Genomic DNA, 25,625 nt, shown 5'->3' with positions numbered 1-25,625 from the left:
TTCATTATTAATATGATTTGATTATCCTCATTCCAGGAAAGAGGAAAAAGAAACACCCTCCTGCTTGGATAGTTAGAGACTGCTCCATTTATATTCCCCATTCCCAACTCTTACTCCACTTGACTGGACTATCCTCAAAGCAGTGCAAAGAGGCGTGTGTTTCCCTGAGGAACAGAGTGCCACCCAGTTGCCCCTGTCCGTAACACTCAGAGGCTCTCTCTGCAGTGGAAGAATCACATGGACTCATTACTCCCCACCTTCCTGTCTTCTTTCCAAGTCCAAGTGTTGGGCAGAGGAGGAAGAGAAATGAGAATAACAGCAACCTCTGATACTCTCTCTTTCCTCTCTCAGCACACATACAACGTGGATGTTTCCTTGTCATCCTCAGTTCCATTCTCTCCCTGAAGCTAAGTAACTGGCTTGGGTACAAAGGGGAAAGTGGGCCAGTTATGGAGTGAAAATATGGGTTGTGAAGTTCTGAGGGCTCGGGGTCTTTCTGGCTGCAAGGGGGTTGATGGAGTAAGTCTTTTTTAGCTGTGCCCTAGAAAACAATGTAGCTCTCCCTCTTCAATCTAACTCATCAGTGTGTTCCCTTATCATTGATCACAACTGTTGCATTTTAAGCCTGTAAGACAAATGGCCACAAAAAGCTTAGCTTGCTGTTCAAAACATATTTTAAATAATATAGAAAGACATGTGATGTATACACATGAAGCTATCTCAAACTGCATTACTGTGAATAGAACATATCTCATCATCTCTGCCTCCTGGTAGCAAGTGTAAATTTTCAGAGGAAGTGGATGGTTGTACACTTGAATAGGCTTGTGACCCACTGATCCCTGTGAATGCAAACTATGAATAAAACAGAAGGCTGGGCGGGGTGGCTCACGCCTGTCATCCCAGCACTTTGGGAGGCCGAGGCGGGCAGATCACTTGAGGTCAGGAATTTAAGACTAGCCTAACCAAAATGGAGAAACCCTGTATCTACTAAAAATACAAAATTAGCCCAGCATGGTGGCGTATGCCTGCAATCCCAACTACTCAGGAGGAGAGGCAGGAGAATCGCTTGAACCTGGGAGGCGAAGGTTGCAGTGAGCCAAGATCGTGCCATTGCACTCCAGCCTGGGCAACAAGAGCGAAATTCCAACTCAAAAAAAGAAAAAAAAAGAAAGAAAGGAAAAAGAAACACCTGGGAAATTGGACTGAATTCTCACTGGTCTCAGGTAACTGCTCTCTCACCCTCTGTGCCAGCTTCTGAAGAACTGGTAAAATTCTGGAATAGAAGTTGCTTCTGAAAATTTTTCTTTTCTTTCTTTCTTTTTTTTTTTTTTTTTTTGAGACAGAATCTTGCCCTGTCACCCAGGCTAGAGTGCAGTGGCATGATCTCGGCTCCCAGCTTCAAGCAATTCTCCTGCCTTAGCCTCCCAAGTAGCTAGGACTACAGGCATGTGCCACCATGCCCAGCTACTTTTTGTATTTTTAGTAGAGATGGGGTTTCACCATATTTGGCCAAGCTGGTCTCAAACTCCTGGCCTCAAGTGATCCACCAACCTCAGCCTCCCAAAGTGCTGTTTGCAGGTGTGAGCCACCGTGCTGGACTGCTTCTGATCATCCTGAGTCCTGCTCACTGTGCTTCCTCCACACTCTCCATTTCGCTTTCTATTGTTTCGTTAAAAATGGGTCCATATATGTCAATACTATTGAACAGAGAAGACAGAAAACAACACGTATCTTCTTGTACTTGAGAAAACAGAAGCATAGCAGACTGTGAGGGTGTCACCATACACAAAATGAGGAGACAGCAAATACCTCTGACAGTTGGAATGTGTTGGTGGGGGAATGGAGAGGGGGTAATACCTCATTTCAAACAGAGGAGTTTGACCAAGTGGTCATAGATACCACCTGCAAAGTGACCACGAAATCCTCAGAGACTATCAAATAAAGACCGTAGAAAACATTTAACATGCAAACACACACAAGAGTTCTCAACAAGGAATTTCAAAATTAGGTTCCTAATATCTCATTTTTGACTGCTGCAATAATAAAGTCACTTTGGGTCACAGGCACACTTTAAAGAGTAGAGGAAGTGCAGATCACTAAGAGAAAAGAGAAGGGCTATATCCAATGACTACCTATGGAGAGGAAAATCGGCCACAGAAGAGAACACTATTGGTTTTGATGTGCTGGATAAAGAAGAGGAAGGGATGGTCTGCACAGAACCTGAGGGTGTAGCTGGCACAACAGTAAACTATTTCGTCTTCTGTAGCTGCTGCCGCTTCTGTACCTTCCTCATTGACCTCCACAAAGGACTTGTGCATGACCTTGGACAAGTACAGATCCTTCTTAGATGACATTCCTGAGAAGTCTGCCCTGTCCTGTTCAAAGGCATCGACCATGCCCATACTGCGAAGGACATCCGCCATGTTGTAAGATTCCTCCAGTTTAAATCTAGGAAAAAAAACTTCCATCTCTCGTGCTTGCAACTTGTCTGGCTTTGTCCATTCTACGAATCTCTCATAAGAAATTTTTTTCTCAACCTGGAAGAAGAGTGTTGGATGTTTTAGGGTCTAGATCAGTGTTGCCCCAATACAGTTTTCTGCTATGATGTTAATGACGTATGGCCATGGTGCCAAATGTGATAGCCATGAGCCAATATGGCTATGGAGCACTAAAAGTGTGTGTAGTATAAAGGAAGCCTTTATTTTTAAAATTGTATTTAATTTCAACTAATGTAAATGTAAATAGTTACAGGTGGCCAGCGGCTACCATATTGGACTGCATACATCTGGGAGACAGCACAGTAATGCTAAACCATTCACGTATGAATTGATGTTATATTTCTGTGCTTGTGTCTTCATTTCCAGAAACTAAGTCAGAACGTTTCCCTGAGGCAGAATTTTACAATTTGGCTACATTTGCATGAGAATGGCTCTTCTCACAAAGTTTGGTGTTGTACCTGAACAGAAGCATGTTGAAGTAGGACCTCTCAGACTTGCCTTTTCTTCCTTCCAAACTTTCTTCCAACAAATCCCTCATCATTTTCTGTTAATTTAAAATCCAAAATCTCTCTCTCATCTGGCCCTTCCTCCATCTCTGCCCCCCTTGTCATGTTTTGTTTGAAAAGCATAGCAACCTCCTTTCTGACCTATCTCCATTCTTGACACTTCCAATTCATCCATTGCAAGCATAAGGATTCGTTTGCTAAAAATTCGAATTACTGTCCAGCTAATGTTTTTCACTGACTCTCTACAACCTAGCTATTCAGTGTGGTCCATGGGCGAGCAGCCTCAGCATCGCCTAGGAGTTTGGTGTTAATGCAGATTCTCAGACTCCTCCACTCCAGTCCTACTAAACCAGAATCTTCTTTCTAACAAGATCCTTAGGTAATATGCTGAGTCACAGCAGCTGCTCCCCAGATGACTGCTTTCTAAAGAGCAAACTCACAACTATGGGGCAAGGTTGTGGAGAAGACTACTAATAATAGTCAATGGCATACTCTGAGCATGGAAACAAATACATTTTATACACCATGCCTTGCGTTCTACAACATCCCTCATAGGGAGGTCCTGCCACCACCTTCCATAGGAATAAGCCTGAGAGAGTACAGATTTCTAACTTGTCAAGTGGGACATTGAACTCTGACCTGGTTTGGCCCCAACCTGAGCCCATTCTAGAATAAGAGTATTTTCTAAATTGCATTCAACACTTAGAACACCATCCCACTGGATGTAATCACAAAAAGAGAAAAGGGCATATGGCCCAATAATTCAGGGAAACACTGGTAAAAACAAATTTTCAAGGTTTCTTTTTTTCCTTAAAAGCTTGTGAGAACCTTTACTATGATGAAATGCATACTTTAAACACTCTTTACCATTTTCAAATCAGTGTTTTCACTGGGAAGTATGATGATCATATTCAGCTCCTGTCCAACATAGGGAAGCACTAGAATTTGGCTGGATATTTTCCTTACATAGGTGGTTTTAAAAGTGGATTCCTTAGACATCATTTGCACAGGTTTTTCTTTGTTCTAGAAAGGAAACATATATACATTAAGTTGAAGCATAAGAGTCAAATATTGGACATAGTCAACAGAGTTGGCCACTTTCTGCCACTACAAACGCTTTCCTTCGTTGGTCTCTAGAACCCCATATTAGACACTTCCTTTACGGCTCACGGTCATTACTTCAATCTCCAAACACCAGGGTGCCCAGGGCTCAATCCTTACCTTGCTTTCTGTCGGTGATCTTGAAGGAGATCAGAATATGCCACTCTGAAATATACCACTTTGGTTTAAGAATATTTTGAACTGAAGGCATTAGAGTTCCCGAAATATCCTATCTGCCTAAAAGCAGAACCTCCCAAAAGAACACAATTGTCATTATTCTCTTCCTCAGTAACAATTCTAATTTTCTTAGAGATGAAAACTCTGCACACACCCATCATTGTCACAAGACTATTACCTCTGCCATTGATTCTGCTCCAAAAAGACCCATGTATCTTTTCACAAAAGGCATTTGTTTTTCCCAAGTGCCCTTTATTCCCCTCCCTTTCTCCTACTATGTTGGGTAAAAACACCACAAATTCTAATGACCTCTTCGAGTTACTCATCATTGAGTTTTCCCATGTACATGTGTGATGCACAAGTTAATAAATTTCTGTTTGTTTCACTCTTGTTAATTCTTTTTTGTCACTCTACAGGGACCCAGCCAAAGAACTTGAGAATATAGAGGAGAAAGATTTCTTTTCTCCCCTATAATTTCATTTAATCTCATGAATTTAAATATAAAACCCAAGTCTGCACCTCTGGCCTGGATCTCACCTTAGTAGTCCAGTCTCATCCATTTCGCTACCTACTCGACATCAGCATCTGAACATACAAAACAAACCTCCAGTCTAACTTGTAACAATGGGCTCTTCACAATCCCTTCCACATCTGCTCCATCTGTTTTCTGTCCCATCTCAGTTCTTGGGGACACCATGTTTCCAACTATCAGACACCCTGAAATTAACCTTGACTCCCATCTTTGTCTCACACCACATATCTGACACATTAGCAAATTATATCAGCCCCATTTTTACCATGTAACCAAAATCTAACCTGTGCATCCTACCTCCACTGCTATCATCCTAGTCTGGGATGGTGCAGTAAACTCTTGAGTGATTGTCTTGTTTCTGTCCTTATCCTCCTTGTGATTATTCTCAGCACAGGAGCCCGAGGGACCCTGTTAAAACATGTCATATCACTCCTCAATTGAAAATCCTCCTGACTCAGAGCAAAAGCTGAAGTCTTTGAAATAACCAGTAAATCGTGCCAGGAGTTTGTCCTCCACTGCCTCTCTGATCTCATCTTATTGCACTCCCTTTGCTTGTCTGCTACAATCACAGTGGCTGCTTCACGGATCCATGGACAAACTATCTCAACTCTGCCCACTGAACTCATTCCCCCAGAACCTGTAACACATATGACCTTACTTCTTTCTGTCCTTTTCTCAAACACCATCTCCTTCAGTGAGGGCTTCCTTGCTGACCCTTACCTGAGGTTGTGCTGCCCAACCTAAACTTTCCTTTTTTTTTTTTTTTTTTNTGAGACAGAGTTTCACTCCTGTTGCCCAGGCTGCAATGGCATGATCTTGGCTCACCACAACCTCTGCCTCCCAGGTTCAGGCGATTCTCCTTTCTCAGCCTCCCTAGTAACTGGGATTACAGGCATGCTCCACCACTCCCAGCTAATTTTGTATTTTTAGTAGAGACGAGGTTCTCCACGTTGGTCAGGCTGGTCTCGAACGCCCAATCTCAGGTGATCTGACCGCCTCAGCTGCCCAAAGTGCTGGGATTACAAGTGTGAGCCACCGCACCCAACCCCACCTCAACTTTCTATTACCTTTTCTTTGTACCTGTCTCCATACCACTGCTTTTAAATATGTATTTACTGTCTTTCTCCTCCAAGAACATGTAAGCTTCATGAGGAGAGGGACGCTTTGCAGATTTTGAACAGGTCTGGGATAGTACCTAATACGATACATGACACATAGTGAGCACTCAATCATTATTCATTAAATAAATGAATAAACAAACTTAACAATAAAAATACTGAAAGAAAAATTAATACAACTTACTAGAAGAACACTGCACTTGTTTCTAACGCATAGTCAGACAGTAGAAAAGATCTGAGGACCATGATTATGTTATGCTCTGCACAATAATTCTGCTCAATTCCTGAGTCATTTGTAAGTTAATAGTAGCAGCTACTGTGAATTTATTGAATATTAGAGTGATAGTCAAAAATAGTTTATAGTCCCAGTTCTCAGATATATAATTCTATATTAAATAAATGAACCCCAAAATATTTGTGTTTCAGCTTTTATCTTCACATTGTTGCTCACACAAACTAAGGCTCAGCCGTCAATATCCTCTTCTTCTTTAGTTCTGTCACTTTTAGTGAGGCTTCAGCAAACTTGTTTCTGGAAACGGCCCAATAGTAGGCATTTTCAGCTTGGTGTCTGTACAGTGTCTGTTGCATCTACAGATTGAGTATCTCTTATCTGAAATGCTTGGAGCCAGAAACATTTCAGATTTGGGATTTTTTTTCAGATTTTGAAATATTTGCATTATACCTACGGTTGAGCATTCCTAATCTTAAAAATCTGAAATCCACAATGCTTCAATGACCATTTTCTTTGAGCATCATGTTGGTGGTCAAAAAGTTTCAGATTTTTTGAGCATTTCAGATTTTGAATTTTCAAGTTAGGGACACTCAATGGAACTTAACTTTGCTATTTAAAATCAAAGCACCTATAGATGGTATTTTAGCATATGAACATAGCTATGTTTCAATAAAACTTTATTTATAAAAATAAATGATGGACTGGATCTGACCATTGGGCATTGTTTGCCAACTACTGGTCTAGGAAATTCCTGCCCCCACTTTCAGATCCCGAAAGCTCTAGTCTTGCAATATAAAAGCATCCACACTTGGTCATTTGCAGTAACTGAATGATTTACTAAATATGCAATTATATAGGTGGGTTTTATTTCATTTTGTAATTAAAGAATTAAAATGAAAATTTATAACATCTCAAACTCTGTGCCCTTTGAGAAAGTACATAGGTTGGTACACTTACCACTAATTGCAACTTGGGTTTTTTGTGTGTAAAGACTAGAAAGCAAAACGGAAATCTTCACCTCCTTATAGCATAAAATAATTCTTGCCAGTGAGAAAGAAAAAAAGCTTTCCTTCATGAGAAAAATGCCAGAACCTCAGAAAGAGAAGATTTACTCTTCCCCCTCTGTCAATCCTGCTTTCTCTTGCCTGCACTATGTGTTTAATGTCTGAATCAGCTTGTGAGCATGAGGAATTAAGTCATGGAAGTAAAGAAGACAGAGCAGAAGAGAGGGTGAGTCCCTGAAACCTTCTCTTACAACCCACATCAGGCTTGGCCTCTGCTTACCTCCAGAATTCCTGTTGTGGAAGAAGAATATCAGGAGTTTAAACCTTGTGTGTTGAGTTTTCTGTCAACTGCGGCTCAATGAAATCCTAGCACACATCTTGTTTTAAAAAACTTAAGGACAGAAATAGTTTTCCAGGGGAAAATGGAACAGTTCATTTCAAAATAAAGCTAGAAAGAAAATACATTCCTTGAGAAACTAAAGACTCAATCAGGCGCAAGTGGGCATGGAAGATTTAACCAGTGATTAATAATTAACTTAATCTATTCTACTACTTTTGAATATATCCAGAAAGTTCTAGAGTTAAACGAAAAAGAAAGAATAAAGCAGATTTAGAGAAAGACAAAGGGCCTTTTGCAAATAATGTATTCTGAGTTGGAGGTAGCTAAACTCCATGTCTGTCCTGTGTATGTGTTTTTGCTCACCTGTTTTTTAGGTAAAACTTTGTGCTTATTCATCTTTATTATCAACAGAAGACTGAACATAATTTATTGGTTCAGTACTTGTTGAGCACAAGTGTGAGCTAAGCACTGGTAAGGTAGCATTTTCTCACTCAAACAGCAACAAGCCAAGTGGGAAAAGGAACACCTGATTCAACCACTGCAATGCCACCACAGAGTGGAAGGAATCGCTGTGACAGCTTGGACGAAGAGGCAGCTTGGGGAGGTGCATTGTCAAAAGGCTTTCCAGAAGGAACAATGAATGAAAGAAAGGAGCATGTAGGTACTGATGAGAAATGAAGATAGAGAAATATGCGAGATCCAGATTACGAAGAGCCTCACACATCATACCATTCATTTGAGTTTATCTCCTAAGTTTTGGGAAGCCAAGGACTATACACTCGAGATAGAAGCTGGACCGGAAGCCTGGGAGTATGTAGCCACTGTTGATGAGACACAAAAACGAGATGAAAGGTGGAGGAACGGCCCACAGGTTTGGAGGGGAGTCCTGCTGCTGGATGACCAAAGGGTCATGGTCAAATCTACCAAAAGTCATGTTTTAAAGCCAGTATGAAGACAGAGACTGCTCCCAAGAATCACCCTTGAAGTTGCAAAATACTCACCTTGCTAATTTTAAAAGACATTTTCCTGGTCCTGTGTTTCTCAAACTGACTCTCCCAGTTTCCTTTGAAGTAGATGGCATTCACAAGAATCAGTTTAGTCAATGAATCAACTGAGTCTGGAGAGAGCATCTCTGTAATTTTACCTGTAAAGAAGAATTAAAAAACCATTTAGCTAAAAGTATTCCCAGATGATTGTATCAGGAGGGATATCCAGATCATGTCATCTGTTTGAGAAATCAAGTGTGCATGAAGGTAGTTCATGGTGTCCCAAAATAAAATCATGTAAAGGGATGCTTATCCTCACAACAACCACAGTAACAACACTACAATAAAAACTTGAAATAGAGCTCTTGTAATAAAAAAAAACAAGTAGATATTAATGAGAAAAGGATGATCTGATAATATATAGCAGGGAATGATTGGTGCCCATGGCTTAAAGAAAGACACATAAAAGATTGGCAAAAACATGAGTAGTTGTAGCAAGTATAAGAACATTTTAAGAACTAAAGATTTAAAAAGGCAAGACTGGCTGGGTATGGTGGCTCACACCTGTAATTCCATCACTTTGAGAGGTCGAGACGGATGAATCATTTGAGGTCAGGAGTTCGAGACCAGCCTGGCCAACAAGGCGAAATCCTGCCTCTACTAAAAATACAAAAAATAGCTAGGCATGGTGGCAGGTGCCTGCAGTCCCAGCTATCCCAGCTACTTGGGAGGCTAAGACAGGAGAATTGCTTGAAACTGGGAGATGGAGGTTGCAGTGAGCTGAGATCGCACCACTGCACTCTAGCCTGGGCAACAGAGTGAGACTCTGTCTCAAAAAAACAAACAAACAAAACAAACAAACAAACAAAATATGGCCAAGCATCCAGCCACATTGCACAGATAAACCATAGAGCATAGGCAATGGAGAGGGAGTCCTTTAAATTCCAAAGTTAATGCTATGTGTTAATAGAAACCCCACCTAATATTAACAATAAAAATGTGCACGTTCTTCTGGAAGAGATGCACTGCATATTGAGAGATAGCACAGATAGATGATAAGCGCAGGGATAAAGCTAGAGAAAAGCTCTACACTCCAGCAATATTTCAGAAGCAAGCTCTTAAAGTTTGCGTAGTTATTTAGAGAAAACTGCACTCCTTGTCGTATGTGACAGTTTTATAAAGAAACTGGCTGTATGACTGTTTAAAATGTTATTGAAATAAAATAGCAATATGTTTTCACCTTCAGTTTTTTCAGCAATCCAGGTGTTTATGTGTGTTCTGGATGTCTCTGTATCATTGAGAAAATCAAGCTGTTTTACGTTTGCCTGGTAGAATTTACCACAGGAATCTGTAAAAGACTAGGAAAAATTGAGCAACATAATTTCACAGCTAACGAAATAACACCAACAACTTACTTCTTCATTGTGACACATCAGAAAATCAATAATTTTATCATTTACCATATATAAATTGCAAATGTGAGAAATTAACATAAAGACCAAATTCTTTTCAGCTATTCTTAATCTTAGCTTATAAACTAAGTAATATAATGATCTACATAACAAATAAATTTCATCAGCTGCTGGATCTTTCAAGAGAGTGGCAGTGCATCAGTGAGATAATAAAAGGCACTGAGAAATCTCCAAGGAGACATAACAATCCTTAACATGTAAGCACCAAATAGCGGAGCATCAAGATACAGAAGGCAAAAACAGAACTGAAAGGAGAAATAGATGAATCCACTGTGGTAATTGGAGACTTCAAATGCCTCTATCAGTAATGGAAAGATCCAGAAAGCAGAAAATGAGTAAGAACATAGTTGACCTAAACAACAATCACCAAATAAGTAGATATAATTGTCCTTGACTACTTCATCTAACAGGAGCAGATTACACATTCTTCCCAAGCTTACGTGCAGCATTCACCAAAATAGACCATATTCCGGGCCATAAAACACAACTTATCTTATTTAAAATAATAAACATCATGTAATGTCTACTTTCAGACTACAATGGAATTAATCTCGAAATCAGTAAGAGAAAGATCGCTGAAAAATTCAAAAGTACTTGGAGATTAAACAGCACACTTTTAAATAACACATGAATCAAAACAAAAATCTCAAAAGACACTAAAAACATTTTGAACTAAATGAAAGTGAAAACACACTGACAACACTAAATGCTGAAGAAAGCATGGAGCAACAGGAATCCTCATTCATTGCTGATGGGAATGCAATATTGTACAGTCACTTTGGAAGACAGTCTGGCAGTTTCTTATAAAACTAAAAATATGATGCAGCAATATGACTCAGCAGTCATGACCCTTAGCATTTACCAGATTCGGTGTTGAGAAAAACCTGCACACAAATATTCATAGCAGCTTTATTCATAGTTGCCCAAGGTGGAAGCAACTAAAATGTCGCCCACCACTCTGGTGGGGATATTAATTGACAGGAGAGGTTATGCACGTACATAGCATATTCATGATGGGAGAGTTCATTATGGGAGAGTTAATAATGGGAGAGGCTCAATTTTCTGTGAGCCTAAAACTGCTTTTAAAAATAAAGTCTTTAACAAAAAAACTTCAAGATACTTTGACTATAGAATCTGTTGCTTTGTAAACCATTAGATTTGTTGAGTAAGGATTAATACAGCAAGTGCTATGTCTACATCTACATTTTAGAATAACAGAGTATAAAACTGGATCTGTTGTTCCATAAATTAAGTGAGTAGAATATATACTACTACACCAGCAATTTCTATCAGAACTTGCTACAATGCTGGGAAAGTTTTAAATCTGCAGTGTCCAGAGTGGTCCCACATAGAGCTATTGAGTGCTAAAAATATGGCTAGTGGGACTGAGGAGGTAAAGATTTACTTTAATTACATTGAAATGTTCATAACCACATATTACGAACATTCTGGATGTTTTCGAGTATGATAAACTTTACTAAAGAGTCCAAACTGTAATCAGTTACTCTATGGAATTACAGGATATTCATGAAGACCTACATTATGCTATATAAAAGCAGAATCCGTGGAGGAAATTAAATGGATTGAAGTAATTAATTTGTTGTCTGTGCACTATGGAATTGTTTCCTAATCTTTCTCTCCTATTGCTCACAGGTAAATATTTAATTCCCCTATTCGGGTTTTGGTTTTTATTTTGGAATTTTATACTTCCTTTTCAGTACAGCATTGGAGAAGAAATATAGCAATAGTTATGAACACAAGTTCTGCAACTTACTAGTTGTGGGATCTTCAAAAAATTTCTCTTTATGCCTCCATGTTCTGTCTGGTAGAACAGGGAAGCAGTAATACCTACACCTCACAAGATTACAGTGAATACCTGATGAATTATTTTCACTTTTTCATGTAACATTTTTGCATTTTCATGACATTGCATTGCATAACTGATCTATGTACATCATTTTATTTAGTCCTCCCACAATTCAGGCTTTGCCAATTTGGAATTTCTCAAACTAAGAAAACAATCAGAAATAAAACTGATAAATCACATATTGATGACTTGTTGCAGCCCTAGGTGATGTTTTCAGCTTTTAAACATTTTAAAATAATTAACTGTCAGCTAAATTAACTTACTATTTTAGAAGCCATGAAGAATACCACTAAAAGAACATCTAATTATCTACTGCTATTGGTCTTGGATTTTGGAAATAAGAATAAATAAATGAACAAGAAATTAAGGAGAAATAGTTAAGTATTCCTTATTTTTTTATTCGTATTACAATATCAAAATAACATCTTAAACATCAATTATTTTCTTAAAATATCTACCAACAGTGTATATTTGTATGTTGGAGTTTTGTTTTTCTTTATATAGAGGGCTAATAAAAGGTGTTAATAACCTAAACAGTAGCTAAGACTATTTAAAAAAGTGAAATATAAAATCACACTATAATGTACAAAACTTATAACTATTTAACTTTATGCTTCACAACCTTTCTTGTATACCAGTTTGTTTTGAAACAATTAATTTAGATTCTGAAGCAAGTTTTAAAAATAATGAAAACATCATATAACACAGTAAGAGCGATATCCCAAACATAGAGAATTCTTGTAAATCAGTAAGAAAAAGACATCCTGCCCCATGGAAAATCTGCAAAGGAAATTAAACAGGTGATTCACAGAAAAGTTAGAAATGTTCAATTCACATAGAAAAGCTGTTCAACAATAATAATACATGGACACAGGAAGGGGAACAACACACACCAGGGCCAATCAGGGGTTGGGAGGTGAGGGGAGGGATAGCATTAGGACAGACAGCTAATGCATCTGGGGCTTAAAACCTAGATGATGGGTTGATAGGTGCAGCAAACCACCATGCCACATGTGTACACTTACATAACAAACCTACACATTCTGCACTTGTATCTGGGGAACTTAAAGTAAAAATTTTAAAAAGTGAACTTAAATTTTACATTTTGATCTATAATATAAACAGCTGATTAAGGAGTTTGATTAGAAAAAAAAGGGAAAAGCTGTTCAATTCCATTAACGATCCAAATGGCATTTTTGGTGCTTTCTTGCTTTATGGGTATTAGCACTTGTCTATCATATATGTTGTAATCTTTTTATCTGAGGATATCTTTTTTAAACTGTTATTTTAGGTTCGGGGATATATGTGCATGTTTGTTATATAGTTAAATTGCATGTTGTGGGGGACTGGTGTACAGATTACTTTGTCATCCATCACTAATAAGCATAGCACCTGTTAGGTAGCTTTTGAACCTCAACCTCCTCCACCCTGCATGCTCAGGCTGGCCCTGGTATCTCTTGTTATTTTCTTTGTGTCCATGTTTACTCAAAGTTTAGCTCCCAACTACAAGTGAGAAAATGCAGTACAAGTATTTGGTTCTCTGTTACAGGGTTAATTTGCTTAGGATAATGGGCCTCCAGCTCCATCCATGTTGCTGCAAAGGATATGATCTCATTCATTTTTATAGCTTCATGGTATTCCACTGTGTATATGTACCGCATTTTTAAAAATCCAGTCTACCATTAATGGACATTTAGGTCAATGATATGTCTTTGCTCTTGTGAGTAGTGCTGGAATGAACATACCTGTGCATGTGTCTTTACGGTGGAAGAATTTATATTCCTTTGGGTACATATCCAATAATAGGCTTGCTGGGTCAAATGGAAATTCTGTTTCAAGTTCTTTGAAAATCTCCAAAGTGCTTTCCACAATGACTGAACTAATTTACATTCTCACTAACTGTTTATTTTTCTCTGAAGCCTAATCAGCATGTTATTTTTTGACATTTTAATAATAGCCATTCTGACTGCTGTGTGATGCTATCTTATTGTGATTTTGACTGGCATTTGTCTAATGATTGGTGATGTTGAGTATTTTTTCATGTTTGTTGGCAACATATATGTCTTCTTTTGAAAAGTGTCTGTTTATGTCCTTTGCCAACTTTTTAATGGAGTTATTTGTTTTTTGCTTGTAAAATTAAATCCTTTATAGATTCTGGATATTAGACTTTTACTTAATTTATAGTTTGCAAATATTTTCTCCCATTTTATAGGTTGTCTGCTTACTGTCTTGATAGTTTTTGTGTGTCTGTTCTGTGCAGAAGTTCTTAAGTTTAAGTGGGTACCATTTGTCAATTTTTGTTTTTGTTGTAGTTGCTTTTGGTGTCTTCATTATGAAATATTTGCTAGTTCCTATGTCCAGGATGATATTTCCTAGACTGTCTTCCAGGGATTTTATAGTTTTAGGTTTTACATTTAAGTCTTCAATCCATTTTGAGTTGATTTTTGTACATGGCATAAGAAAGAAGTCCACTTTCAAAATTCTGCATATGGCTAGCCAATTATCCTGCCAACATTTCTTGAATAGGAGTCCTTTCTCCATGGGTAGTTTTTGTCACATATAGAGATGGTTGTAGGTGTGTAGCATTATTTCTGGCCTCTGAATCCTGTTCCATTGGTCATTGTGTCTGTTCTTGGACCAGTACCATGCTGTTCTGGTTACTGTAACCTTCAAATATAATTTGAAGCCAGGTATGTGATGCCTCCAGTTTTGTTCTTTTTGCTCAGGATTGCCTTAGCTATGTGGGCTCTCTTTTTGGTTCCATGTAAGTTTTAAAATAGTTTTTTTTTTTTTCTAATTCTGCAAAGAATGTAATTGTAGTTTTATACAAATAGCATTGAATCTATAAGTTGCTTTGGATGGTATGGCCACTTTAACAATATTGATTCTTCCTATTTATGAGCATGAAATGTTTTTGCATTTGTTTGGGTCATCTCTGATTCTTTGAGCACTGTTTTGTAATTTTTACTGTAGAAGTCTTTCACTTCCTTGGTTAGCTGTATTCTTAGGTATTTTTTTTCTTTTTTCTTTTTTTTTTTTTGTGGATACTTACAATGAGATTATGTTATTGATTTGACTCTCAGCTTGAATGTTGTTGGTATATAAAAATGATACTGACTTTTTTACATTGATTTTTGTATTCTGAAACATTGCTGAAGTTGTTTATCTATCAAATCGAGGAGCTTTTGAGCAGGACTATGGGGTTTGCTAGGTATAGAATCATGTCATTTGCAAAAGAGGATAGTTTGACTTCCTCTCTTTCTGTTTAGATGCCTTTCACTTCTTTCTCTTGTCTAATTCCTTAGGCTAGGACTTCCACTTGAATAGGATTAGTGAGAGAGGGCATTCTTGTTTTTTTCCAGTTTTCAAGGAGAATGCTTCCTTCTTTTGCCCATTCAGATGTTGGCCGTGGGTTTTTCATAGATGACTCCTAAAATTTTGAGGTATATTCCTCCAATGCCTGGTTTGTTGAGGGTTTTTAACATGAAAGAATGCTGAATTTTATAGAAAGCTTTTTCTGCATCTATTGAGATGATCATGTAATTTTTTGTGTGTTCTGTTTATGTGGTAAACCACATTTTTGATTTGTTTAAATTAAGTGAATCTTGCATCCAAGGGGATAAAGCCTAATGGATAATTTTGGACCAGCTGTTTGAAATGCTGCTGGATTCGGTTTGCTAGTATTCTGCTGAGTATTTTTGCATCTATCTTCATCAAGGATATTGGCATGGTACTTTCTTTTTTCTTTCTTTTTTTTTTCATTCTGTCTCTGCTGGGTTTTGGTATCAGGATGATGCTGGCCTCATAGAATGAGCTGGGGAGGAGTCCCTTCTCCTCATTTTTTTTAAAAAATAGTTTCAGTAGAAATGGTACTAACTCTTCCTTAGACATCTGGTAGAATTCAGTTGTCAGTCCATCTGGTCCTGACAACTGGTCCTTTTTCTGGTTGGTAAGCTTTTTATTACTGACTAAATTTCAAAAGTTGCTATTGGGTCTGTTCAATGAAGATTAGATTCAATCTTTTCCTGATTCAATCTTGGGAGGTTGCATGTTTGCCAGAATTTATTTATTTACTCTAGGTTTTCTACCTAATTTATTTACTTATTTCTAGGTCTGCATAATAGTTTCTGAGTGCTTTCTGTATTTTTGCAGGGTCAGTGGTCATGCCCCTTTGTCATTTCTGATTCTGATGAGTTCTCTTTTTTTCCTTATTTGTATAGCTAGTTGTCTATCTATATGATTAATTCTTTCAAATGACTTGGCAAATTTTGTTTTTGTTGCAGTTGCTTTTGGTGTCTTCATTATAAATATTTACTAGTTCCTATGTCCAGGATGGTATTTCCTAGGTTATCCTCCAGGGATTTTATAGTTTTAGGTTTTACATTTAAGTCTTTAACCCATTTCGAGTTGATTTTTGTACATGGTGTAAGGAAGAAGTCCACGTTCAAAATTCTGCATATGGCTAGCCAGTTATCCCAGCAACATTTGTTGAATAGGAACTAATCTGAGCATTACATCTTTTTCCATTTGTTTGTGTCATCTCTGACACAAATCTGAAACATTAATTCTTTCAAATTAATCATATAGATAGACCACTAGCCATACAAATAAAAGATTCTGGATTCACTGATTTTTGTGTGATTTTGTACATCTCGGCTGCCTTTAGTTCAGCTCTGGTTTTGGTTTTCTTGTCTTCTGCTAGCTTTGGGGCTGGTTTGTTTCTCTAGTTCCTTCAATTGTAATGTTATGTTGTTAATTTGGAGTCTTTCTAACTTTTTAATATGGGTATTTAGAGCTATAAACCTCCCTCTTAACATTGCTTTGGGTGTGTCCCAGATACTCTGTTATGGTGTTTGTTCACATTAGCTTTAATGAATTTGTGGATTTCTGTCTTAATTTCATTATTTACCCAGAAATCATTCAGGAGCAGGTTGTTCAATTTCTACGTAATTGTGTGTTTTTTGGGCAATTTTCCTTACATTGATTTCTATTTTTATTGTATTGTGGTCCAAGAATGTGGTTGGTATGATTTCATTTTTCAGAATTTGCTGGGTATTGTTTTATGCCCAATTGTGTGGTCAGTTTTACAGCATATGCCATGTACAGATTAGAAGAATGTATATTCTATTGTTTTGGGGTGGAGAGGTCTGCAGATATCTATTTGGTCCATTGATCAAGTGTTGAGTTCAGGTCCTGAATATCTTTGCCACCCAGGTGTTTCTGGGGACAAGATAAAAGTACACCCTCCAGTTGAGTTCACACAGTAGTGGGCCCACTGGGCCAGAAGCTCTACCAAGCATTGTCCTCCTGGCTATAAGTGGTGGGTGGGATAATGCACCTTGCCATCTGGGTGTTTCCTGGGAAAACATGAGGCTGTGATCCCCAGGTCAGTTCACACAAAAGCAGGACCACTGGGCAGAAGCTGGCACCAAGCCCTGTCTGGTAAGAAGGGGTGGAGCAAACTTACTGCTCCCAGGCACTGCAACTGTGGCTTCTGTTGGGGGTATGGCACCAGTGATGGTCTGCTTCGGGGTCCAAGGCTTATAGTGGTCTTCTTGGATTTGAAAGTTGCCTCCACCATACGTCCAGGTGGCTCTCTGCCTCAGTCTAGAAGTGCAGCGGTGGGGTGCTGGGGGTCAGGGGGATTTTCCCCTCTCAGTCATGCACAGGTCCTGGGAGAGAGCATGAATCCCCCTGGGGGCTCTCACTCACTCGCCCTTTACTGTGTTGAAGAGAATCTCCTGGCTTCATGGTGAGCTTAATCGGACTGGTTCCTTGATTCCTTCCTCTCTGCTCTCTGTGCACCCCTCCTGCCTTGATGGAACCCGATGTAATTTCTCAGATGATTGATCAGTGTGCAGGGTCAATGTTCATTAGCCTTTCTATTTATTCTCATGTGGTACATATGAGCTGCTTCTAGTCCGGTATCTTGTCCCTGCCCTTCAAAAAGTTTATAGGTTTACAGAATGCAGTGCTGTTGATAGTAGGTGGAAATGAGCACCACACACATATCCTTTGGGGAGTGTAAATGGCTACAACACTAGTAATAGTGATTTGACAATATTTATTAAAACTTCAAAGTCTCATTCCCTTCCTCCTTTCTGCATATCCATTTTAGATAATAACTAGTGTACATGAACACAAAATCTTGTACAAGGGTATTATTGTTTGTAATGGCCCAGATTAAATACAACCTAAATTCTCATCAGTAAGGGAAAGATTTACTATATCTTGGTACAGTCATACTTAGGAATACCAGAAAATTGGTTTAAAAAAGTGATATAGATATGCATGTGCTGAGATGAAAAGAATTTAAGGCATATTGTTAAGTAAAAGGAAATAAAGTATAAAACAATATGTATAGTATATATAGTATAATAACAATGTAGGGAGGGAACTTCAAAAAGCAGCACTTCTGTATGTGAAGCAGAGTACACTTCAAATTTATAAAAGTTCAGACATTGAGAAGGGGAGTATTGGAGTTAGAAGTTAATGAGGATTGCTGATTTATATGCATTAGTTGCATTTTTGTTTAACAAGAAATTACTTGAGCACCTTTGTTTAAAAAAAAAAAAATCATTAAAGCCTTGTCAACAAATAGAGCCAAGGTAGTCAGCTAAAATATGTTTTAAAAGATTTGCAGTGTCCAAAAATCATATCAAAATATTTAAACGCATAAAAGGTTAGAGAAGTGTCACCATGCACAAAAAGTTAACAACATCTGCAAAGCAATTACTAGAAATACGCATTCTGATCATTTCTTTGTTTTGGCTGATTCATCTCCAATTGTGCTATGCTCCGTGTCAGTCAGTTCTTTTATAAAGATTAACTCATTTAAGCTTCATGAAAATCTTGTCAGTATTTGCTATAAGACTTATTTTACAGACAGTAAAATAATCAGAGGAGCCGTGTGAGGTTAGGGAATGAAGCTGTGAATTCTGGCCCACCTGTATGAATTCGTAGCCCACGTTCTTTCTACTACTGTCCATCACATTACTCTCTTTATTTTTTTTTAATAAAACACAAGTACAACTTACTGTGTGGAAGTCATAAGACTTTTCTCCAAAGAGCCTGTTAGCAGTTCTAAGCAAATACTGAGTGTCAGTTCTGTTAATTTCAGCAAGAAGTGACTGAAAACCTTGGTGAATATCTCCATCTTCACTTCCAATTTTACTAAAAGAGAGTGCCTGAAATAAAAATAATAATAATAATAAAATACACAGATTCTGTATTCCCTGACTTCAAAAATAGGCACGATGCTAAATTCAACATTAAGAGATTTTCAGATCCTTTCTATGGCATAAAAGACGATTAATCTAATTTATATGGTTTAGCTACGTCTCCACCCAAAATCTCATCTTGAATTGTAATCTCCATAATCCCCACATGTCAAGGGTGAGACCAGGTGGAGGTAATTGGATCATGGAGGCAGTTTCCTCCATGCTGTTCTCATGACAGTGAGTGAGTCTCACGAGATCTGATGGTTTTACAAGTGCCTGACATTTCCCCTGCTGGCACACACTCTATCCTGCTACCCTGAGAAGAAAGTGCCTCCTTCTCCTTTGCCTTCTGCCATGATTGTAGGTTTTCTGAGGCCTCCCAAGAATGTGGCACTGTGAGTCAATTAAAACTCTTTCCTTTATAAATTACCCAGTCTCAGGTATTTCTTCATAGCAGTGTGGGAATGGACTATTAGATAGAAAGTGTGTTGAAATCTACCCAGTCTCCCTACCGATAGCTCTTCTTAAGCCTCCCTATAATCATTTCCTATGGAAAACCAAAGTTATCTAAATATTTGTATGACTGGATATGCCTTTTACAAACCCAAGCAAAATGATTCAGGTTACTTATGCTGTTTGTGATACTTTGTCTAAAAACACAGCTGCCAACCATGTGTTCTATCTCTGCATCTACATGGTGCTCCTGACACCAAAAGATGGAGTCTCTCTTCCCTTTTCTACGACCTGGGACGGCCCTGTGACTTACTTTTAATAAGAGAATGCAGAAGTAACTCCGTTCTAAACCTAGACCTTTAAAAGCCTTGCAGGTTCCACTTGGACTCTCTTATAACTCAGCTACCATGGTGTAAGGAAGCACAAGGGCCCTGGAGGAATGAAAAGACTTGCTTGTAGGATACTTAGACCCCAGCTACCAGGCAGCACCAAAGCCTAGGCATGTAAGTGAGACCTTCTTGGACCCTCTAGCCCAGCTCTCTGAGGAAATACCCACAGGAGTGACCTCAGGACACCAAAAATGGTCAGGCAGTGGTAACACGCTCCATCCTGCTAACTCTCCACCCACATCCCTGTGATACTGGCAGAGTTAACTGTTAAAAGAGGAATCTCTTTGAGATTTGAAACATGAAAGACCAGTGCTACTGACAAATTAATAGCAGTTATTGTTGTCTTGAAGTAGCTTTAGGTACCTGAGACATCTGAGCTGCAGTGTTTCCCTTTGCCCCCATGAAGACCATGGCCAAGGCTGATGATATGCTCATGGGTGAAAAAAATATGTTGTTCAAGTTGTTTTCCCCTAGCTTTTTCAAAAGGTTTAATGCAAAGGTCCCATTTGCTTCTGATAGAGCATCCATGACAGTGAACCTGAAACAATGGATTTAAAAACAATATTACATCAATATGGGCTTCTTATGTATTGCATTTTCACTTTATTTATTAATAGTCTAAACTGGGACTTTTGTTGCAAGATTTCATTTAATCCATACAACCTGATGTGGTAGGTGCAGTGAATATTTGCATTTTACAAACAAATAAATGGAGTCTTCACTGTGTCAATATCTTGCCTCTGAGGACACCCAGTTACAAACAGCAAAGCAGGATTAAGAGCCAGGTCTGTGGCTGCTGAGGAACCCTGTAGCTCTAGGGTTCCTCTTACCCTCTTAGTCACCATGGGTCAAGGTCTTCTTAAAAAAGAGAAGAAGAAAAAGCAGCAAGTTAAAGCTATCTTTTTAAAACATGAAATTTGTAAGTATAGAAGATATTAATTTCCAGTACTGGTAAAATAGGTGTTCCTTCCTGTACTCTACAACTGATTATGTAAATTAGGACACCAATATTTCCAGAGTGTAATTTAGAATTATGTCTTTAAAAGGAAGGAAGGAAGAGAGGGAAGGAGGAAGGGTAGAAAAAAGAAAATGCCAAAAAAAATATTTATACATTCATAATAAGAAAATTCATTCCAAAGAATTTCACTGAAAGTAAAACTCACATGCACTGATACAAAATGCTATGCAGAAAGATGACAATTGAAGCACTTCATATGCTACAGAGATAACCTTTAAATGGCCTACCACAGAGAACCAGTTAGATTCTGTCACATGTGTGATTAAATATAAATGAAGATTAATATTAAGTGTAAATTAGAAATAAAGTTCCACAAACGTTAAATTCACAAATAAACAGACTAGAAGGAAACATTGAACATAAAATATTTCTGGGCAATGGGTAATTTTGACATTAGTTATGTCCTTCTGTATTTTTGCATTTTTGGCAATATGCGTATATTCTTTTTAGCGTCATTTAGTCAGTTTTGCTAATGAACTGGCACTTAGTTGTAAGTCAAATAATTCCAGGACAGACATTGTACAAATCAACCCAGGCACCTTCCCATGTCTCCCAACTTCCTAGAAACAATCAATCACAAGTCAGCTTGCTCTTTCTCCTGGCATTTACCTCTAGGTGTAGGTATAATACATGTATACTACTGATTTTGACCTAACAATTTTAGACATTATCTATTGCCTTCCTTATTTAGGGAATTACATCACTAACTTCAGTCACTATGCTTCACCTCCTCTATCTAAGTGCTTGCTTTATTGCATTTAAATAGTATTCATAGCTAAGCCAAGCAGCGAACAAGGAATCCATTCCTGTTCTCACATAACGCTGTTCTTCCTTATGTTAATATTGCTTCCACCCCACCTTCTTTGGCTTTCATTGTATATATAGCAAATTCCCCCCAAGTGTTCCACCAATCAGTCAAAACTTTTCAGTACTATAATTTCTTTATATGCTCAACCACATATAAATTATCTGTCAGTCCCACTGCTCATCTCCCACAGTCTCTCACCCTGCTGGTGAGTGAAGGTTTCTTTAATCTGTAAAATTTTCATTTCCAATGCAGAATTTTCATAAGCAGAGAACAACTTTTCCTACTGTTACACTTTAGTTAATGGCTGACTTATTGTTATTGAATACACTTTTTTTTTTTTTTTTTTTTTTTTTTTTTTTTTTTTTTTTTTTTTTTTTTTTTTTTGAGATGGAATTTCTCTCTTGTTGCCCAGGCTGAAATGCAATGGCGTGATCTTGGCTCACTGCAACTTCCGCCTCCTAAGTTCAAGTGATTCTCCTGTCTCAGACTCTTGAGTAGCTGTGATTACAGGTGCATGCCACCATGCCTGGCTAATTTTGTATTTTTAGTAGAGACGGCATTTCAGCATGTTGGCCAGTCTGCTCTCAAACTCCTGACCTCTCAGGTGATTCACCTGCCTCATCCTCCCAACATGCTGCGGTTACAGGTGTGAGCCACTCACCCAGCCTAAATACACATTTATAAACCTAGTAAATTAGATTGTCCTGAGACCTTCAAAGACGTTTTCAAAATACACAAAACAGTACACCTGTGATTATAAAACTTATTTCTTGCATAACACTATTAATACCATGGGTTTTATTCACTTTATATTTGCTGCATTTTTCTATATTTCCTGAATTGATAGTAATGTTTAATCATTGTCTGGGGTTAAATTAATAACAAACCACCTTCTTTTCACAAAACAAAGGGATGGGCAGTCAGACTGATGACTGGGACGTGGGATCTGATTGAGCTGTCCGGCTACTTTTCAAGGCATGCTGCTCTTTATTTTTATAGTCAAACAATAGTTTTAAAGCCAAGCAAATATAAGAAGAGCTTTGTGGTTTGGCCCTTCATTGCAATTTTTGCAAGCACTCAGGATACCATTAAATTTTATTTTTATTTTTGTTGCCTAATGCCTGTCCTTGAAATGTGGTCTTATTTGAGGCTTTCCTCTATCTAGGTTGCATAACACAGTTGTATCACAGATGTTGGCTCTATGTCTTTTGGTTTATTGTTTAAGCCTTCAGTTGGTTTGTGTAACCACTGTGCTTGTCAACCTGTGAGCTTACAGTCACAATTTCTACACAGCAGCCACAGATGGACCATCACACAGCATTTCCTATAAATAATATTGAAATTATTTCCTACTTCCTTTTAAACTCATCTTATTTGATTCTTCTGAATTTATTAACAGACTGTTGGCTTTGTAGTAACAATGTATTTCAGTTAACAGATGTTTGTTTTGTTCTTTTTTTAAAATTATACTTTAAGTTCTGGGGTACATGTGCAGAACGTGCAGGTTTGTTACATAGGTATACATGTGCCATGGTGGTTTGCGGCATCCATCACCCCATCATCTACATTAGATATTTATCCTAATGCTATCCCTTCCCAAGCCAATGCTCAAATTGTCACAGCTTTTCTATTGAGAATCTCTTTAAGTTGGTTACTTTCTTTTTTCCCTATCTCAAACATTCTTGCTTTCTGGCAACAATATCTTCCTCATTTTGAATTTTTCCAGTCCCTAAACACATAATCAGCTCCTCTCCTGGTTTTGTTTCAAAGGAGGAGAGATGTAAAAAACCAATTCTGAATACTCAGGGAACCTACAAGTTTTGCTACTGACAAAAAATACTGCTGCTCTTCTAAGACCATCTATCTCAGTGACAAAACTGAGATAGACATTCCATTTTGGTTTCTAAATATACTATGATGTAAGTTATATTGGTATTTAACTACGTTGCCCACCTTTCTTTTCTAAACATTCTTGCATTCAGAGACTGTCTGCTGGGCTGCACTTGCCCAACTGTCTCTTTCATAATTCCAATGTGTTGCGTCCACAGCTCTTGATGACTCCCATTTCTGACTCTATTCCTTTCTGAACCCACTTTTCTTTAGCATGCAGCATCCCTGTCTCACCTAAGACAGCCCTTTGCCAATGTCCTTTGTTTTAAACCCAGTGTTTTTTCTGCTTCGTGGTTCATTCCTTTCTTTTGATGGAGCAATAGTTTTCTAAGACAGAATACGTCAATTTTTATTTATTGTATATCTGAAAATATTTTTATTCTACTGTTAGATACTATTGAACCAAATAAGAACATTACTTATCACATCAGTATTATCAACCCCAACAGGGAGGAGACAGCTCTGGGCCACATTCCTGTCATCAGGAGCAATCAGACCCCAGAAGCAAGAGGACCCGCACCTGACCCAGTTTCCCCCTAGCATCTGAGTATGCCTGACAGCATCTGAATATCATTTTTCTATAAGTTCTGCTTTCCAAACCTAGTTTTAAAGCGGGTGGGAGAAAGAGAAAAGGAATAACTTAAGCTGCAATATGATCTAATACAACAAAATTAAGTTATGATTAAAAGGCCCCACCATCTCACCTTAAGGATAATGAATTTTGAAATATTTTACCTTGTCAGTGAATTTCATAAAAACAAGATCTGGAATGTCCGTCACGATGATCTTTGCAGGCCTGAACACTCTCAAAAGTACTGTGGTGTTGGCCAAACTCTGGAAGCCGGAGAGGCCTGTGAAACCCATGCGCTCAGGCGCTGGGGGAGGCGCAGGGTCCAGGCTGACTTCCGGACCCATCCCTAGCTCTCTCTCAAGGGTCTTCAACCCCCTGAGAAATTTCCAACGCACTGCTCTCTGCTGGGTCACCTATGACCAAGGGGCCCTGAGCCACAGCACGGAACTTTCTGCAACGCCCCCATCCCGTGGTGGCCCATCTGCTCCTGGACTCTTGGAGGTGCGCGCTCCCAGGGTCCTGGAGTCCTAGGGTCCTAGTGTTCTGAGGCGTCACGGCACCCTCCCACCCCCAAAAGCACTTCACCAGAGAGAATCGGGGCATCCTTGTCCGCACCCCAGCTTCTCAGCTCCTGGATGCTGAGCTGAGCTGAGCCTTTAGGCTCGTTCCCCAGCTCCACGCCATCGTCTCCGACACCCGCCGCTACTACACCAGGACCCACAGGGGTCGCAGCCAGGCGCAGCCACACCCCTGCCCTCGGGGAGGCCCCGGCCCGAGACCAAGTGAAGGAGGGAGCCCCGGGAGGGCGCTCAGGGCGCTTCGCAGGTTTCGCTTTCCCGGGCTCCTACCGTTTCCTGGGGGCGGGACAGGATAACCCGTTGCCTGTTTTTGGGAGCAGCTCCCAAAGCTAGACACATACCCCAGTTGTGGGCACCGCTGCCCAGGAGCGAGGAGAGACGGGTGGGAGTGGCGGGAATAGAGGTGTCGGGGCTGCGCGGGGTGTCAGATCCTAGTGGGCGGGGAGGTGGGCGGAGTCGGGTCCGGCCAGGCGCCACCCAGCACAGCGGGCGGCGGGCAGGAGGGCGGGGCGGGTCCCCAGGCTGCGGGGCTATCCTGGTGTGCAGCCAGCGGCCGCTCTGGGTGCAGATAAAAGCCCCTACTCTCCACTGTCAGGAAGTTTTCAATCGAGAGGTGCTACTCCACCCTGCACCCCACCCCAAGCTAATGTGTCTTTGTAGTGAACTGGGAATCATAACTTCAGGGACCAGAGAAGTGCCAGTTCTCTGCTACATGGACATAAGCTGCACATTGCGGAGCCGCATTGCCATGTGTGTACCTACGCAACAATTCTGCACGATCTGCACATGTACCCCAGAATCTAAAGTACAGGAAAATACATATATGTATAAACACATCTATGTAGGCCTCTTGGGATAAGAATTA

General features: G+C 39.1%; 1 protein-coding gene across 1 annotated transcript; it reads right to left on the bottom strand.

Moving 5' to 3' along the window:
• Window positions 1–1,545: 1,545 nt before the first annotated feature.
• On the bottom strand, window positions 1,546–25,179 carry LOC108304618 (serpin B6-like). Its single transcript, XM_017528879.2, has 8 exons — window positions 25,102–25,179; window positions 24,316–24,462; window positions 20,259–20,433; window positions 18,871–19,020; window positions 9,735–9,852; window positions 8,510–8,652; window positions 3,872–4,027; window positions 1,546–2,537 (listed from the first exon to the last, which is right to left on the bottom strand). Exons 3-8 carry the CDS (start codon window positions 20,421–20,423, stop codon window positions 2,133–2,135), a joined length of 1,137 nt encoding a protein of 378 aa, XP_017384368.1. The 5' UTR covers window positions 20,424–20,433; window positions 24,316–24,462; window positions 25,102–25,179; the 3' UTR covers window positions 1,546–2,132.
• Window positions 25,180–25,625: the final 446 nt, after the last annotated feature.

Source organism: Cebus imitator, unplaced genomic scaffold (genome assembly GCF_001604975.1).
Source record: "Cebus imitator isolate Cc_AM_T3 unplaced genomic scaffold, Cebus_imitator-1.0 Scaffold55, whole genome shotgun sequence".
In the NCBI taxonomy this organism is placed as follows: domain Eukaryota; kingdom Metazoa; phylum Chordata; class Mammalia; order Primates; family Cebidae; genus Cebus; species Cebus imitator.
The sequence above is the reverse complement of the archived record's forward strand: the minus strand, read 5'-3'. Positions and strand labels throughout refer to the sequence as shown.

What these genes read in the sequence shown, in the direction of transcription:
- LOC108304618 (XM_017528879.2), bottom strand. Translation starts at nt 20,423, where the DNA reads ATGGATGCTCTATCAGAAGCAAATGGGACCTTTGCATTAAACCTTTTG. An exon ending in CTGCAGCTCAGATGTCTCAG is followed by an intron (nt 19,021 to 20,258) that starts GTACCTAAAGCT and finishes TTTTTATTTCAG; the next exon opens with GCACTCTCTTTTAGTAAAAT. An exon ending in GATTGCTGAAAAAACTGAAG is followed by an intron (nt 8,653 to 9,734) that starts GTGAAAACATAT and finishes TCTTCTTTACAG; the next exon opens with GTAAAATTACAGAGATGCTC.